This window comes from Electrona antarctica (assembly GCF_951216825.1).
Source record: "Electrona antarctica genome assembly, chromosome: 8".
NCBI lineage: Eukaryota > Metazoa > Chordata > Actinopteri > Myctophiformes > Myctophidae > Electrona > Electrona antarctica.
The window spans coordinates 30,017,371-30,036,354 of NC_136789.1; the positions used below are offsets into that span (position 1 = coordinate 30,017,371).

The window sequence follows — 18,984 nt, forward strand, 5'->3', positions numbered from 1 at the left end:
CCATCTCTACAGGGGGCCCAGATTGGATTTTGTGCCCCTCCAGTCCAGATTGGCCAGTAGTAGGCCTACCCTAAGTTCTTCATGATTATTGTAAATATATACATGTTCAAATTAATTGAATAGTTAATAGAAATACAAGGTAATATATGCATGCAGAAGACATTATAATGCTCAACATATTTGTATTTCTTTGTTTGTTGTTGGTGCTGCTGCATAATTGTAGCCTACTTGTATAGACTTTTTCAAGCATCACTTTGTTAATAATTTTTCAAACCCCCCCCCCCCCCTATATATAACAAATAGTTTTGTTATATATAGGGGGGGGTTTGAAAAATTAAGTGCCCCCATTTGAAAAAAGTATGCCCCCCTGCTGATTTGTGCCTGGAGACGGCACTGCCTACCCTCTCCGTTTTTGATCATGCTCATATAAAGATAAATACGCTGGTATTTTAAATACAGCTGCCTGTTCTTTTGTGCCTCAGGTTTTCCAAAGGATCTTCTCTGAGCCTCTCCCTCTAACCTTTCGCCTCAGCGGGAAGGGACCATCCATCCCTGCTGTGTGACACATCACAAGGAATTAGCAAAGCATGGCAATGAAGCAGCGCCAAAGCTTCGACACTGAGACCTCGTGTACGCCGCTACGCCTGCTCCCAGATGCATCGCTCCCTTTACCAGATCCTGAGGTTGCACTGATCAAAATCACGATGAAGTTCTAGGATCCCTGGTGGAGTGGAGTAGTGGGCCGGGCCGTCCCGTGGACTTGACAAACAGAGCAAGAACAGAACAGAACGCCGTGGGAATGCTGGTGGCTCTCTACAGGCTGCACTGTTGTCTGAGGCGGGCACAGATGTTGCTGCTGTTCCTCGGCATCGCCTACCTGATGGCGGGCAGCATCCTGCTGCTCCAACGCTCCAGCCTCAGAGTGGCCCAGCAGCCGAGCCCCGGCGTCAACAACAACCTCCTCCCCCCGCCTCCTCTGCTGTCGCTGGCGGCGCCCCCCACGGCCCTCAGGATGGCGGGCCTGGGCGTGGGAGCGCGGTCCAGGTGGGCAGACACGCAGGCTCTGTCGGGAGCAGGCGTGAAGGCGGGGGGGGCGCCGCCGCACTGGCCTCGTGCGTCCCGAGGCATGGGGGTTCAGCACTTGCACAGGCGCTGGTATCACAGCCCCGTGCCGGAGAACCCGGAGCAGAGAGTGTCCCTCCGCCGGAGTGGCAGACACAAAGGTACCAAGTACTGTCTTAACCCATTTAGGCACAATTTAATTTTTTTTAATTTCTATATCACTGGTGCTCAATATTTTATGTCAAGGACCCCAAAAAGTATATGAAATTGGCCGCCGACCCTCATCTGAAAATGTGTTGTTCCAGGGACCCCCCCCCCCCAGAAGCAAAGATTTGAGTTAAAAACGTTCGCTCTGAAAGAATATATATTCAAAGATTTGCACCACATTTTCACGATTTTTCAAAAATAGTAGACGTACAAGCTCGTAGCGTGGCACTCGGTGGCGCGCTATGAGCTTGTAGATCTGCTATTTTTCAATAGCTAAAGTATAACATCATTCTTAAAACACCAAGAGGGGTTCCCGTCCAAAATGGGTTAAGCCTAATTCATATTCAAAAATAGCAGACCTACAAGCTCAACAAGGTGTTGCGGCCATTTGCGAAGCGCGACACCATCGTGTGACGAAGCACGAATGGGGCTATATGTACTCTATTTAGCACCATAACAGGCTCCTGAGGACAAACTATATTTCATAATATCATGTCATTGTTAACGGCGATAATGGCGTAGAAAGAAAGTTGCACTTTAACCAAACTGCGAACCAAAACTGATAAATCGTACTGAAATGTACTGTTATATCATTTTATATCTGTCTCTGATAGAAAACCATTCTTTCATGTATCTGAAAACGAGTTGTAGAAAAGTAGGATCATGTGTGAGTTTATTGAACACCCTGATGAAGGTCTCAGATATTGTTTTTCCTCATGAATAATATATGAGAGAAAAAATATACAAGGTTGTTTTCTTGTATTTCTTCATGATTTACTTTTTGAGACCCGCTGGCAACGCGCCAAGTGGCAACACGCTCTTTGTAAGGGGTTTACATATCGTATTTGTATTAAGCTTCGTTACACATTCATGAATAAACAATCGTAGGTTTTAATAATGTATAAATCTTTCATCATAGATCTATGAGACATTTCACATAAGGGTGCAATGGAACTGAATATTCTGGCACATCAGAAAGATGGTCTGATCTTCCATAATCAACAACGGCCAAGGCGGGCGAGCAACAAATGTAGACTTTTGGAAAGATTATTTAGTTTTTCGTGCTTTTGATTTGAATGACACCTTTAACACAATCAGTGCCGGGATTTCTTTCAAAATAGAAGCTTGGGGTGCCGGGAAGATATGGCCGCTTTTACTCTGTAACCACCCCCCTTCCGTTCCAGAAAAAAACCGGGAGACATATTTTTGCTTGCTTACCTCGCTAAGATTCCGATAAAAGTCGCTGATGATCGCTCGCTTCATATTTTGAACGAGAGGCATGTTCAAAAATGAAGAGCTTAGTATATCCATCTGGTCTAAACCACGGAGAGCTCCCTAGATTACGCGCGCCGAGCCTCTCTTTGTGAACGGTAAACAGGGAAGTGAACGACAACACACATGCGTGAAAGAGTAAGGAGTATGGTGCAGAAGGAGAGGCCAACTAAAAAAAAAAAAAAATTCAACGTGAATAACTCGTAATCTAATTCATTGATTCCAATTCTAACAAAAAAGATTATTAGCCCATCGCGGTCCCGTCGCTTGTCACGTTAGAAGTAATCCTACCTCCGGTGGCTGTCGATCCTCTCGGGGGTCTTTAAGGCTACATGCTATTAAATCCTAGCACAACCAAGATAGCGTCGTGTCACCTTGAAATGGGCTCTGAAGCTGCAAATGGCTGGGCGTACTGATGAATGGTTCCACATGACGCTGGGCGATAAGAGTGTTCACCACTTAAGCCCTAATATATAGGCCTACGTCATCATACGATGAAAAGTCAAAATAGTACAAGCTAACTTATTTTTAATTTGAAATAAAATGAAATTCTGATCTGTCTCACAGACTGGCCACTCTATAACAAAAATCATCGCATGGATGCACCTGGGACGGGATGTATCCCAAGGTCATTGGGGTTTCAGGTCTCTCGAACATCATACCCCTCACTCAGGCAACCCAGCCAGGGTGATGAAGTCCCAGTAGCTACCCTTGATCAGTCCCATTAGGGAAACACAATCCGTTGGAACCACTCCAGAACGACTCTGCCGGGGCTGGGAGGTACGCTTCTGGCGCATGGAACGACTAGAGGCTCAAATGTTACTCAGACACGACACAATGTCTAGTGTAGCTCCTGCCAAAAGGAGGAAAAACATCAAGGTAACCTTTTCAATTTAATAAACTGTCAACAGGCAAAAAAAAAGGCCTTCAGCATCTTTATGATTCAAACTTAACGGGGTCATTCAAATAAGAATCTTGTTTACATTATTTGCCGGTAGAATAGTTTGTTAACAAGGCTAAGCACTGCATGGTGATCAGCTCTCAAAATGGTTGATGTGCACGTTCCTATATGTGTGTGTGTGTGTGTGTGTGTGTGCGTGCGTGCGTGCGTGCGTGCGTGCGTGCGTGTACTTTTGTCCTGCCTCATGCCTGTGATAACAATCTGGGTCCAGTAGAGTGGACCCTGTAGTGGATCCAGTAGAGTGGACCCTGTGGACGTCAGTGGACGCACAGGGCACACATGGATCCAGTAGAGTGGACCCTGTGGACGTCAGTGGACGCACAGGGTCCAGTAGAGTGGACCCTGTGGACGTCAGTGGACGCACAGGGCACAGTAGAGTGGACCCTGTGGACGTCAGTGGACGCACAGGGTCCAGTAGAGTGGACCCTGTGGACGTCAGTGGACGCACAGGGCACAGTAGAGTGGACCCTGTGGACGTCAGTGGACGCACAGGGTCCAGTAGAGTGGACCCTGTGGACGTCAGTGGACGCACAGGGCACAGTAGAGTGGACCCTGTGGACGTCAGTGGACGCACAGGGTCCAGTAGAGTGGACCCTGTGGACGTCAGTGATCCAGTAGAGTGGACCCTGTGGACGTCAGTGATCCAGTAGAGTGGACCCTGTGGACGTCAGTGATCCAGTAGAGTGGACCCTGTGGACGTCAGTGGACGCACAGGGTCCAGTAGAGTGGACCCTGTGGACGTCAGTGGACGCACAGGGCAGTAGAGTGGACCCTGTGGACGTCAGTGGACGCACAGGGCAGTAGAGTGGACCCTGTGGACGTCAGTGGACGCACAGGGCACACATGGATCCAGTAGAGTGGACCCTGTGGACGTCAGTGGACGCACAGGGTACAGTAGAGTGGACCCTGTGGACGTCAGTGGACGCTCAGGGCACACATGACATGTCCACCTCCTTCTCGGCCTTATTCCTCACACTGCTGGTATTTCCGATCCAATCCTCCCAATTCACACTCAACATGTCTCAGGATCCCAGGATCTAGTTTATAACAACATTACTTCAGTATGTTTTGAGCTGCATCCCCTCAGTCACCACTCAGTCTGAGCTGCATCCCCTCAGTCACCACTCAGTCTGAGCTGCATCCCCTCAGTCACCCCTCAGTCTGAGCTGCATCCCCTCAGTCACCACTCAGTCTGAGCTGCATCCCCCAGTCACCACTCAGTCTGAGCTGCATCCCCTCAGTCACCACTCAGTCTGAGCTGCATCCCCCAGTCACCACTCAGTCTGAGCTGCATCCCCTCAGTCACCACCCAGTCTGAGCTGCATCCCTCAGTCACCACTCAGTCTGAGCTGCATTCCCTCAGTCACCCCTCAGTCTGAGCTGCATCCCTCAGTCACCCCTCAGTCTGAGCTGCATCCCCTCAGTCACCACTCAGTCTGAGCTGCATTCCCTCAGTCATCCCTCAGTCTGAGCTGCATCCCCCAGTCACCACTCAGTCTGAGCTGCATCCCCTCAGTCACCACTCAGTCTGAGCTGCATCCCTCAGTCTGAGCTGCATCCCCTCAGTCACCACTCAGTCTGAGCTGCATCCCCTCAGTCACCCCTCAGTCTGAGCTGCATCCCCTCAGTCACCACTCAGTCTGAGCTGCATTCCCTCAGTCATCCCTCAGTCTGAGCTGCATCCCCCAGTCACCACTCAGTCTGAGCTGCATCCCCTCAGTCACCACTCAGTCTGAGCTGCATCCCTCAGTCTGAGCTGCATCCCCTCAGTCACCACTCAGTCTGAGCTGCATCCCCTCAGTCACCACTCAGTCTGAGCTGCATCCCTCAGTCACCACTCAGTTTCCAATATTCTGATGAGCCTCTGAGATTCTGAGACCATATATATATACCCTGTTGTTGCTATCTGCAACAAGGGCGTATATAATGATGACTCAGCCTTGCCACAACAGGCTGTCTATGTGTGTCAGAGACCTGCGTTAACCTCTTGTATTAGCACTGAGCACCTATCCGTCAAGTTGAGAGACATTAGCTTTAGCATCATGGATTTAAGTTGCTTCAAGAGTCTCCTCTCTGGCCCTGCCTCTGCTTCACACCTATTGGTTGGCGGAGCCCTTGAGGTGAGCACTGAGCTCAAAGTTGAAATAGTTTCAACTGTTAGGCGCTTAGTGTTTAGAAGACTCCAGATTGCCTGTTTTGAGACACTGTAAGTGCTACAGTACCTTTCCATAGAAAGTCATCCATCCATCCAACTTCTACCGCTTATCCGAAGTCGAGTTACAAAGGTAGAAGTTCCAAGAGGGCACCCTAGACACCCCTTCCCCTGCGGGCCACATTATCCAGCTCTGGCTTTTAGGGGGATCCCGACGAGGTTCCCAGCGTGGAGATATAAGCCCCCCCACCTGCTCCTGTCTGCCCTGTGGCCTCCTCTCAGCTTAGGGTGACTGGCAAAGCGTCCCTGGGGAGACGACCAGGAGGCATCCTTTAATAGATGACCAGGAGGCTTGATTGATTGATTGATTGAAGAATTTATTAACAGTTTGCAGAATTACAGTACATTTCAAGCACAAACTCAATACAAAGGCTGTTAACTGTGAGTGGACGACCCAATTAAGCATTACACTTGTTTCCAACAGGGTCCACCATGTTCAAATCATCAAAACATTTAGAGACGTACAAATAGACACTTCTATAGACAGAACAGGAATTCATCAAAAAAGAATTCATCAAAAAGGAGGTAAAAAGGGAAAAGAAATATATACAGTGAGGGGAAAATAAAGGGGGGGCGGGGGGGGGGGATTCAGATTTTACGGGGGCCAGTTTCGAATTGCAGCCATCCGTAGGTGCCCTTTGAGAGCGGTTTTGAAGGAGTCAAGGGATTCGCATGTCTTAATGACAGTTGGTAGGGCGTTCCTCCTTTAATAGATGCCTCAACCACCGCGACTGTCTCCTCTCTACACAAAGGAGCAGCGGCTCAGCCTCACGGATGAATGAGCTTCTTCTACCTTATAGAAAATGAAAGGAGAAACAGGGGAGGACAACAGAGGCTGACTGAGTCAGGATGTTGATATCGTCTTTGACGGGTGGAAACCTCATAAATCAGTTCATTTCCAGGAAAATGGGACAACACATCAGTTTTTTCATTGGTCAAATATATTTTTTTAAACCCCACAGTCCCACACACACTTTCACTTTAATCATGTTCATAAATAGCTGATCTATAGCTGATCTACAAGCTGCATGATCTACAAGCTCACAGCGTGTTGTGAGCTTGTAGATCGGCTAGTTTCACTACTTGTGTGACAGTGATGAAGCACAGGATGAATTGACAAAGAAAATGATGGATGGACATACAAGGTTTCTGCCCAGCAGCACTGATGATATGAGTCCACTCACTGCCCGGGCGTTTTCTCTTTCTATTTTTACACATTTCACGGTTCATTGCTTGCCATCTTCTCGTCCGTGTAGTTAGTACCTTCCTGCCGCATCACAGCCGTCTCACACAGTTAAATCGTGAATGTTAACCCATTCTGGGCGGGAACCCCTTTTGGTGTTTTGTTATACTTTAGCTATTGAAAAATAGCAGATCTACAAGCTCATAGCCACAAGCTTGTAGATCTGCTATTTTTTTGAAAAATCGTAAAAATGTGGCGCAAATCTTTGAATATATATTCTTTCAGAGTGAACGTTTTTAACTCAAATCTTTGCTGCTGGGGGGTCCCCGGAAACAAAACAAAAAATCAGGTGGGGTTGGTGGCCAATTACGGATAATTTTTGGGGTCCTTGACATGAAATATTGAGCACCACTGATATAGAAACATAGATTATTTTTAAAAATGTCAACGTAAGGCCTAAATGGGTTAATCTAACTGACAGTGTAAAATGACACCAAATGGTCCACATACCGTATAGTCTCAGTTACAAATGGATAAAATAACACAAGAGGATTTTACTGTGTACTAGTAGCATTTTACTGTGTACTAGTAGCATTTTACTGTGTACTAGTAGCATTTTACTGTGTACTAGTAGCATTTTACTGTGTACTAGTAGCATTTTACTGTGTACTAGTAGCATTTTACTGTGTACTAGTAGCATTTTACTGTGTACTAGTAGCATGGACGTCTAGTTTTACTGTGTACTAGTAGCATTTTACTGTGTACTAGTAGCATTTTACTGTGTACTAGTAGCATTTTACTGTGTACTAGTAGCATGGACGTCTAGTTTTACTGTGTACTAGTAGCATTTTACTGTGTACTAGTAGCATTTTACTGTGTACTAGTAGCATTTTACTGTGTACTAGTAGCATGGACGTCTTACAACACCTTTTGAATTTTATATTTGGGCTTCTGTAAGTATACAAAGATATTTTTTCATAGTTTCATTTCGCACTATATACATAATGAAATGTTAAAAGAGGAACATTTTTATCGATCTTCAAGGCCACAAAAGTCAAATTTATTTCTTGAATAATCTTGACTAATAGTCTTGAATCATTCGTAGGAGGGTCACAAACTATGTCAAAACAAATGTATCTTTTATAATAAATATAATGCAAAGTCCTCTTTCATAAGACCGATATTATACATTTGATATGTGGTACAACTGATCTTATATAGTCTACTACATAGCAAATTTGTCATGTTTAACCCATTTTGGGTGGGAACCCCTTTTGATGTTAGCATTATGTTATGCTTTAGCTATTGAAAAATAGCAGATCTACAAGCTCATAGCGCGCCACCGAGTGGCACGCTACGAGCTTGTAGGTCTGCTATTTTTAAAAAATCGTGAAAATGTGCCTGAAATCTTTGAATAAATATTCTTTCAGAGTTTCAGTTTTTAACTCAAATCTTTGCTTCTTGGGTGTCCCTGGAACAACATATTTTGAAATATTGAGAACCACTAACAACAATAACAAAAAGACATTTTTTTAATTTCGACGTCAGGCCTAAATGGGTTAAAAAAGTTTAAATAATTGTTGCTCCCCTAACAGCGAGGGGAGGAGAACGGCATATAGCTGAACAAGTAGAGAGCCCGCCTGGGAAACAGAAGGTTCCAGGTCAGGCGATGTGTTGAAGTGTCCCATAACAAGACACTTTATTCTATGTGTTGAAGTGTCCCATAACAAGACACTTTATTCTATGTGTTGAAGTGTCCCATAACAAGACACTTTATTCTATGTGTTGAAGTGTCCCATAACAAGACACTTTATTCTATGTGTTGAAGTGTCCCATAACAAGACACTTTATTCTATGTGTTGAAGTGTCCTATAACAAGACACTTTATTCTATGTGTTGAAGTGTCCCATAACAAGACACTTTATTCTATGTGTTGAAGTGTCCTATAACAAGACACTTTATTCTATGTGTTGAAGTGTCCCATAACAAGACACTTTATTCTATGTGTTGAAGTGTCCTATAACAAGACACTTTATTCTATGTGTTGAAGTGTCCTATAACAAGACACTTTATTCTATGTGTTGAAGTGTCCCATAACAAGACACTTTATTCTATGTGTTGAAGTGTCCTATAACAAGACACTTTATTCTATGTGTTGAAGTGTCCCATAACAAGACACTTTATTCTATGTGTTGAAGTGTCCCATAACAAGACACTTTATTCTATGTGTTGAAGTGTCCCATAACAAGACACTTTATTCTATGTGTTGAAGTGTCCCATAACAAGACACTTTATTCTATGTGTTGAAGTGTCCCATAACAAGACACTTTATTCTATGTGTTGAAGTGTCCCATAACAAGACACTTTATTCTATGTGTTGAAGTGTCCCATAACAAGACACTTTATTCTTAACCCATTTAGGCCTGACGTCGAAATTTAAAAAAAATGTCTTCTAAATCCTGTTTAGTTTTCTGAAATACCCATGTTTCTATATCAGTGGTGCTCAATATTTCATGTCAAGAACCCCAAAAATGTATTGCAATTGGCCTCCGACCCCCATCTGAAAATATGTTGTTCCAGGGACCTCCCCAGAAGCAAAGATTTGAGTTAAAAAATATATATTCCAAATTTGCGCCACATTTTCAAGATTTAAAAAAAAATAGCAGACCTACAAACTCGTATGAGCTTGTAGATCTGGTATTTTTCAATAGCTAAATTATAACATAATGTTTAAAACACCAAAAGGGGTTCCCGCCCAAAATGGGTTAACTGCTCCCCCCGCGCTCCTCCGCGGGCGTCTGCGGCACTCAGCAGGTTGAAACTCAAAGCGGTATTTCTCCTCAACGGGATGAAACGGGTCTAATTATTATTACTTTGTTATCTATAAGTTCGTTATGGAAAAGAAAAACACTTAACGTGTGTGTGTGTGTGGGGGTGGGGTTCTCTGACTGGTTTGCTCTTACACATCAAGGGACCTACATCGGTTGCTTCCTGCATGACGCAAACGAGCGCGCCCTGGGAGGAACCGTGCTGTACGACCTGCGCAAAATGACCAGCTCTTTGTGTCAAGACACCTGCTCAGAAAGGTAATGCATTCCCAGTAAGGCTCCTGTGTGAATGGTCCCCACAGTGGGCCTGCTGTTTGAGTAAACGCTTTGGCTCTCCGTCTTCTGGATGAATGGCCTCCTGTGTGCCAGTGGAGCGCCAGGTGGCTGGATGACGGGGATGGGCTCTATAGGACTGAAGGCTTGAGCTGTCAGGGCAGAATGAAGGAGGTGTGTATGTATTACGAAGCTTAATGAGGTGACCATGGAGAGCAAACAAGGACACAGTACTAGCGAGGATATGTGACATCCTTTCTAATGGACGCATTGTGAGTTTCCCCGGTGACATCAGTTTAGGCGTAATTTGTAGCTGTAAAATGGCTGTGTGTACACAGTAAGATCCTTCGTGTTAAATTATAAAGGGGAAAATGAACACTGGGGAACACTGGGGATTTTACATTGTGTAGCCACAGTTGCTATTGCAATTTGTTGCAACATGATCACGAAGAGTAGGTGGATTTTGGAAAGTAAGCTTTCTACAGTCTACGTAATATATACAGCTCGTGTTTATATCTCAGACAGCTATAGATTTCCCTCAGAAACAAACAGAGCACAGATATGTACCTGGACTGGACACACAGTTAACACCTTGAGGGCCCGGACCTATTTAATCCATTAATAAAATGTGCCCATCATTTATAGCGCCCGGACCACTTTTACCGGGGCACCGGAAGTTGTTGTGAATGTCTGTGTAGCAGCTAACAATAGCCACACCACTCTAGAGTCGATCGACAACAACAGGAGGTAAGAATAAATCTATCGCGACTAGCGACTGGACCACGGAGCGCCGTCAAACACAGGATCTTTTTTCAGAATTAGACGGGATGATTTAGATCGGGAGTTATGATCGTTTTAAGATTTTCGTTTTCGTCCGCTAAACAGGCAGGGGACATTTTCGATGACGTGTCACTTTTTGACACGTCATCGGATCGGGCAACAAGCGCTCCAAGGCTCTAGAGCGATGCGAACGGTTTGGTTATCATTAATCTCCGTCCTATTTATCAATCTCCGGCTTGGGCACTTGACCATGACCTTGAACTTGACGGAGAACGGAGTGTTAAAAGGAGAATATGAAACACTTCAAAGAAGGAAAAATCTATTGTCTCGTTGTGTTTTATCCTTCACTGCTCTCCAATGTTATTACACTCTCTCTACAGTCGTCCACAGTGAAATTGGCATCGGAAGGAGACTTGTGGTCCAATTTTGCGTGTGTGTGTGTGTGTGTGTGTGTGTGTGTGTGTGTGTGTGTGTGTGTGTGTGTGTGTGTGTGCTCGTGTGTGTGTGCGTGTGCGTGCGTGTGCGTGCGTGTGTGTGTGCGTGTGTGTGTGTGTGTGCTCGTGTGTGTGCGCGTGTGTGTGCGCGTGTGTGTGTGTGTGTGTGCATACAGTGGGTACCGTTTTGCAGGTCTGGAGTATGGCGCCGAGTGCCACTGTGGAAACCGTATCAGCAGCCCGAGGGTCCCGGAGGAGGACTGCAGTCTGGTGTGCCGTGGGGAGAGGAGGGGGGCTCTGTGTGGGGGCGTGGGGCGCCTCTCCATATACAAGGTGGAGGAGCAGCCCCCGGGACACAGGAAATGTGAGTCAAATTGCATTATGTATATGTATATGTATATGTATATGTATATGTATATGTATATGTATATGTATAAGAAAAGAAAAGAAAGTGTGGGTCCACATGAACTTTGTTTATTTTAAATTGTAAAGGAAAAAAAAGTATTTATGTATATTGTGTCTGTTTATGAGGATTTTATCCTGTGCTGGAAATCTTTTTCAATACATTTCAACACATTTGTTTTCGTCGACTACCATAAGCCCTAAATAAATTGCATTGAATTGAATGGGAATTGAATGGGGCTATGGGGTGTTGTGCTAATTCGCTTATTTCCATCGCTCAAAATTATTATTTTTTTGTATATATCCTCTCTTCATAATGTAAATAATATCCCAAGCGACACACTTTACTACTTATTTAGATGGAAATAAGCGAATTAGCACAACACCCCATAGCCCCATTCAATTCCCATTCAATTCAATGCAATTCATTGAGGGCTTATGGTAGGGGAAATAGCCAATAAGGAGTTTTTGCACAAAAAAACACCTGGACCTCTTTGGTGGGGACGGAACGATTACAAAGAAGGGTAAGAAAGGTAAGAAAGCCTTCTAGCATGGAATTATCCTTTAACCAACACACAGACATAAAGGGTGATCAATAATCAATAGCACTGATTAGTGATTTATAAAAACAAACTAAAAAGTCAGAGGTAGGTGGTTTCCTCCCGACAGCAACGATATGCTCATTGGAATCAGTCCTTTGGATTGTGTGTGTGTGTGTGTGTGTGTGTGTGTGTGTGTGTGTGTGTGTGTGTGTGTGTGTGTGTGTGCGTGTGCGTGCGTGCGTGCGTGCGTGCGTGCGTGCGTGCGTGCGTGCGTGCGTGCGTGCGTGCGTGCGTGCGTGCGTGCGTGCGTGCGTGCGTGCGTGCGTGCGTGCGTGCGTGCGTGAGTGTGTGTATGTCTGTGTGTGTGTATCTGTGTGTGTGCATATATCTGTGTGTGCCAGAGAGACAGACAGACAGGCAGGCAGGCAGGCAGGCAGGCAGGCAGGCAGGCAGGCAGGCAAGCAGGCAGGCAGGCAGACAGACAGACAGACAGACACATCTTTTTCAATACATTTCAACACATTTGTTTTCGTCGACTACCTTTTTTTCACTGACGAAAACTAGATGGAAACTAAATGAAAACTATTACAGCTACGATGACTAAAACTAAGACTAAATATGTTGACAATTTCGTCAATAGATAAAAACTAGACAAGTAAACAAGAGATCCAGTATAAGTAAAAGACAAGTCATTTTGCACTTGGTTGCATGCTGAGAATAGCAGATCTACAAGCTCATTCTTTCTGTCAATAGCTGAAACATCTGCCACGTTTGACCATGTACATTCAGTGGAACATTTATACAGAAATTGTGCGCGGTTTGTTCAAAATAATCATCAATCCTCTACATTACTCACTTTTCTGTGTTTATCAGTAATGTTTTGCTGATTATTAAAACAATTTACATTTACAATTTAAATTCAACAGTTGTTTTGTTTTTTTTACAAAGTAACCGTCTTTTAACCCATTTTGGGCTATTGAAAAATAGCAGATCTGCAAGCTCATAGCGCGCCACCGAGTGGCGCGCTACGAGCTTGTAGGTCTGCTATTTTGGAAAAATCGTGAAAATGTGGCACAAATTTGGAATATACATTTTTTTTTCAGAGCGAACGTTTTTAACACAAATCTTTGCTTCTGGGGAAGTCCCTGGAACAGCATAATTTCAGATCGGGGTCGGCGGCCAAATACATATCATTTTTGGGGCACCACTGACATAGAAACATAGGTATTTCAGATGATTTAGAAGACATTTTTTTTTATTTCGATGTCAGGCCTAAATGGGTTAAATAGTAACAGTACACTTGAATGATGGGTGTCTGGCATGCTGATTTTATGTCCTTATTTCCTCTTCCAGTCAGAAATGTCCACTACAGTGGCTGCTTCAGGATGCCAAAGAGTGCCGTCAGGTCCTTCCCGGTCTACTCCATCCAACCCAACCTAACCACACAGTCCTGCATCGAGACCTGCACAGATAAGGTAAGAGTGCTGTCAGATCCTTCCCGGTCTACTCCATCCAACCCAACCTAACCACACAGTCCTGCATCGAGACCTGCACCGATAAGGTAAGAGTGCTGTCAGATCCTTCCCGGTCTACTCCATCCAACCCAACCTAACCACACAGTCCTGCATCGAGACCTGCACCGATAAGGTAAGAGTGCTGTCAGATCCTTCCCGGTCTACTCCATCCAACCCAACCTAACCACACAGTCCTGCATCCAGACCTGCACCGATAAGGTAAGCATTAAAAACCCTTTTGGTGTTTTAAGCATTTGGATATACTTTAGCTATTGGAAAATAGCAGATCTACAAGCTCGTAGCGCGGCACCAAGTGCTGCGCTACGAGCTTGTATATCTGCTATTTTTGAAAAATCATGACAATGTGGTGCAAATCTTTAAATATATATATTCTTTCAGAGCGAACGTTTTCAAGTCAAATCTTTGCTTCTGGGGGGGTCCCTGGAACAACATATTTTCAGATGGGGTTCGGCATGAAATAGTGATTACCACTGATATAGAAACATAACGTTTTTCATAAAATGGATTTAGAAGATTTTTTTATTTCGACGTTGGGCCTAAATGGGTTAAAGGCGTAGTGAAACGGAAATGGTGGACATTTTATTTTGAAGTTTCAGACGGTCTCAAGTTGAAACACCGCTATGAAGTTTCTGAACCAATCAGAGCGTCGCATCCCTTCAGGGGATGGGACGGTAGCTAGGGACGGGTAGCTATGCTACGCAGGACAGTGTGGATGTTTGTTTACAAATCAGATAGTCGGCCAGCTTTACCAGTTTACTCTTAATGTGGCTTATTTCTACCCTATAATGTTTTCAGATACATTTTTTAGCGTGATGATTAAGGTGAAACCGAGTAATACACTGGCTGGATGTTATCTTGAATGGGAATAAAAACGGAAGATTTCTGTAATCAGTAGCAGCTGTGCAGCCTGTGCTGGATGGATGCGGAGATATGGGGAATTAAACTGGTGAGCTTCATTTTTATTGGCTTTTATCAATGTGGGCCTCGACACGTCATCACGCAGCACGTTTTCGTTTTCAGGAAGTAATACAAAATATTTTTTATGGACTTTTGATATAAAAACACAAAAATTAGAATTTTCCAATTTTCTCGAAAATACTACAAGCTCACGACGCATGGCGACGTGATGCATTAGTTCTCCAAAGGATTACTATTGGTCTTAGATGAAGATCGAGGGGTCTTATCAAATGGTCTTAGATGAAGAGGGGTCCTATCAAATGGTCTTAGATGAAGAGGGGTCCTATCAAATGGTCTTAGATGAAGAGGGGTCCTATCAAATGGTCTTAGATGAAGAGGGGTCCTATCAAATGGTCTTAGATGAAGAGGGGTCCTATCAAATGGTCTTAGATGAAGAGGGGTCCTATCAAATGGTCTTAGATGAAGATCGAGAGGTCCTATCAAATGGTCTTAGATGAAGATCGAGGGGTCCTATCAAATGGTCTTAGATGAAGATCGAGGGGTCCTATCAAATGGTCTTAGATGAAGATCGAGGGGTCCTATCAAATGGTCTTAGATGAAGAGGGGTCCTATCAAATGGTCTTAGATGAAGATCGAGGGGTCCTATCAAATGGTCTTAGATGAAGAGGGGTCCTATCAAATGGTCTTAGATGAAGATCGAGGGGTCCTATCAAATGGTCTTAGATGAAGATCGAGGGGTCCTATCAAATGTGTTTTAAGAATTAAAACACATTTTTAACACATTTTTTTAAATCGTGAAAATGTGCCTCAAATATTTGAATATATATTGTTACAGAGTGAACATTTTAACTTAACTTAAGCTTCTGGGGAGGTCCCTGGAAGAACATATTTTCAGATGGGGGGGGCGGAGCCGCGGAGGCATATTACATATAATTTGTGGGGTCCTTGCACAGCACTGATACTGAAACATATGGTTTTTCAGAAAACTGTCAGGATTTAGAAGACATTTTTTAAATTTCGACGTCAGGCCAAAATGGGTTAAAGATGTGGTGAAATTCGTTACTGTGTTACTGTTGGGAGATACAGGTTATTTTTTTTTAAAGGTAAGGTAAACTTTATTGCATTGCATTGTTGTTATTATTTTAAAACATTTTCAAAAGACAGCCCCAAGAAAGTTAATTAATTTAAAAAAAATCTATTATCCCCCCCCCCCCCCCCCCAGTAATTTCATGAAGAAATTCCATAAATTACAAAACACTGTTCTTGAATACTGGTAACTGTATAATAATTAATATATCTCTGCTGTTGGGGAAAAAACCTCCAAAATGTTCATTCAGAAACTGAGAAATATACATTTTTCAGGAAATGAAGAAAAACTATATATTTTGAAAACAAAGCAATACTTCCTCGTTCAAAGTTGGTGTTGTGACTATATATACAAAGTATATTGTCAATTACTTGCATGACAGGGGGAGAGGTGGTGGAGTTAGGTGTTTTAGCAGACAGTTTGAGGGTCCAATGGAGTTAAGAGGTTTTGTCCGAAGAGCTTTTTAATACTTTGCATTGGTTCAATATTTTTTGAACCAACACACAGACATAAAGGGTGTTCATTAATCAATAGCACTGATTAGTGATTTATAAAAACAAACTAAGTTAGAGGTAGGTGGTTTCCTCCCGACAGCGTGAGTGTGTGTGTGTGTGTCTGTGTCTGTGTCTGTGTGCGCGTCCGTCCGACCGTCCGCGCGTGTGTGTGTGTGTGTGTGTGTGTGCGTGCGCGTGCGCGTCCGTGTGTATCTGTGTGTGTGCATATATCTGTGTGTGCCAGAGAGACAGGCACAGACAGACAGACAGACAGACAGACAGACAGGCAGGCAGGCAGGCAGGCAGGCAGGCAGGCAGGCAGGCAGGCAGGCAGGCAGGCAGGCAGGCAGGCAGGCAGGCAGACAGACAGACAGACAGACAGACAGACAGACAGACAGACAGACAGACAGACAGACAGACAGACAGATTATGCTCTCTCTCAGTGCATATAATTACCAGAGCCTTTGTAGTTCTGGCCGTGGCTTCGTGTCACTGAGCATCTTACAATGTGGTAATTCAAAAGAAAAGAAAAGGGAATTAACAATAATGAAGCTGACACATAAACCGCAGTGTGAACTACAGCCCAGGGGAAATAAGCAGCGAGAATAAGATGCATAAAACCAGGAGCATTCTGTGATTGTGTTTCTGCAGGAGCTGCCGCTGGCTGTGCTGATGAAGCCGCATTGTTTCTGCACGCGGACGGCCTCTTTGTTCAACCCCAGCCTGCAGCGCCAGGAGCAGCCATGTGTGGGCAGCAGCACCGCCCTGAACCACACCAATACGGGCAGCAGCACCGGCCTGAACCACACCAATACGGGCGGCAGCACCACTGCTCTGAACCACACCAATACGGGCAGCCTGAACCACACCAATACGGGCAGCCTGAACCACACCAATACGGGCAGCCTGAACCACACCAATACATCCACGTCTACACCATCAACCAGTGATGAGGAGTACCAGGTGTACGAGGTGTACCACACGCCAATGCTTGGTGAGAATTGTTTCTGCATTGGGTGCAAAGACCTGGATTTCTTTGTTTTGGTCAATTCTCACAGTGTTGCAATTAGGGATGTCACTCCCGATTTTTGTTTTTCGTTCCCGATCTGATCCCGATACCACAGTTTCTGTGTTTAGCCGATACCGAATACCCTGAGTGTTGTGATCTCGTGTTGCGTTTATATAGCTCTCTAGTATCTAGCTATATATCTCGTGTTGTGTTTATAGCAGACTAGTCCTCACTCAAATGTGCACTTGCAGTTTGGGCAACTCGAAAGCAAACTCCACATGTCCCATCATTTTATTTACCTGCCATAGTGTCAACCCCTTAAAGGACCACTTCACCACTTTTCAACCTATCTTCATATACTAGGTCCTCACTAATAATCATTATAAAATGGCACCATTTTTTCCTACTCAGTCTGTGTCTCATAGGAGGGCTGTGGGCGGTTCAGAAACCCGTCCACCAGTGACATCATCGATAGGGAATCCAAGCTAATAGAAACTGCAGGCTTTCTAGTCCTGAAACGTTGCAATGCGAAAATGGAAGCCATCGTTCTCACGATAATCAAAATCTAAACATTTTTGTAAAAGAATATAGTTTAAAAAAAAAGATCTGCCTAACGATGATGTCACTGGTGGACGGGTTTCTGAACTGCCCACAGCCCTCCTATGAGACACAGACTGAGTAGAAAAAAATTGTGCCATTTTATCATGATTATTAGTGAGGACCGATTATATGAAGATAGGTTGAAAAGTGGTGAAGTGGTCCTTTAACCCTGTGTCGGATCGGTGGTTAGACTTCCGATGCTGATACAGTATCGGGACATCTCTAGTTGCAATCCCATAACTTGGCATGTCCAATTATCCCATTTTGGGCGGGAACCCCTTTTGGTGTTAGCATTATGTTATGCTTTGCCTATTAAAAAATAGCAGATCTACAAGCTCGTAGCGCGCCACTCGGTGGCGCGCTATGAGCTTGTAGGTCTGCTATTTTTGAAAAATCAAAGATCGACTGACATAGAAACATAGCTTTTTCAGAAAACTGAGGATGTAGAAGACATTTTTAGAATCTGATCTCAGGTCAAAATGGGTTAACCCTGTGTCGGATCGGTGGTTAGACTTCCGATACCGATACAGTATCGGGACATCTCTAGTTGCAATCCCATAACTTGGCATGTCCAATTATATGAACCTGGGTCTCCCAAATGGAAGATACTATTTCTACTGTTTCTATGTGCTCTGTTGTTTCATCATGCAGTTTCATCATAACTAAAGCCTGATATATTCCAAATGTGTCCTTCAAGATTCCAGGTGCAAAGAGAGGATGTTTCTGCCCCAGAGGTCCAGCTCCCTGGTGGCTCTCTCCAGTTTCCCGGGCGCAGGCAACACCTGGGTACGCCACCTGATTGAGCTCGTGACGGGCTACTACACTGGCAGCTTCTATTTCGATGGCACGCTGTACAACAGAGGTAGGGGAAGGCTTTGGGTTAATAACCCATTTTGACCTTGAGAACATATTCTACAAATGTCTTCTACATAAATCCTGATATATCAGTGATTTCTATATCAGTGATTCTCAAACTACTTCATGTCAAGGAGCCCCAGAATGATCTGTATTTGGGCCAGCGACACCCATCTGAAAATATGTGGTTCCAGGAACCCCTCCGGAAGCAAAGATTTTAATTAAAATCGTTCGCTCTGAATAGAATATATATATTCAATAGTGGAGATGCGGTGTACGACCTGGATTTCTAAACAAATTTGTTCAACTCAAAAAAGATTTGTTGCAAGT

At 44.3% G+C, this 18,984-nt stretch overlaps 1 protein-coding gene across 1 annotated transcript in view; it reads left to right on the forward strand.

Annotated features, from left to right (window-relative positions):
* Window positions 1-799: 799 nt before the first annotated feature.
* LOC306927969 (sialate:O-sulfotransferase 1-like) overlaps window positions 800-18,984 on the forward strand; it is a gene marked incomplete at its 5' end in the record, with an annotated part of 24,505 nt that continues 6,320 nt past the window's right edge. Inside the window, 6 exons of the mRNA XM_079507866.1 lie at window positions 800-1,223; window positions 9,869-9,983; window positions 11,389-11,576; window positions 13,510-13,631; window positions 16,842-17,184; window positions 18,497-18,661. Coding sequence (XP_079363992.1) covers window positions 800-1,223; window positions 9,869-9,983; window positions 11,389-11,576; window positions 13,510-13,631; window positions 16,842-17,184; window positions 18,497-18,661 — 1,357 coding nt within the window. The remainder of the gene's footprint in view (window positions 1,224-9,868; window positions 9,984-11,388; window positions 11,577-13,509; window positions 13,632-16,841; window positions 17,185-18,496; window positions 18,662-18,984) is intronic.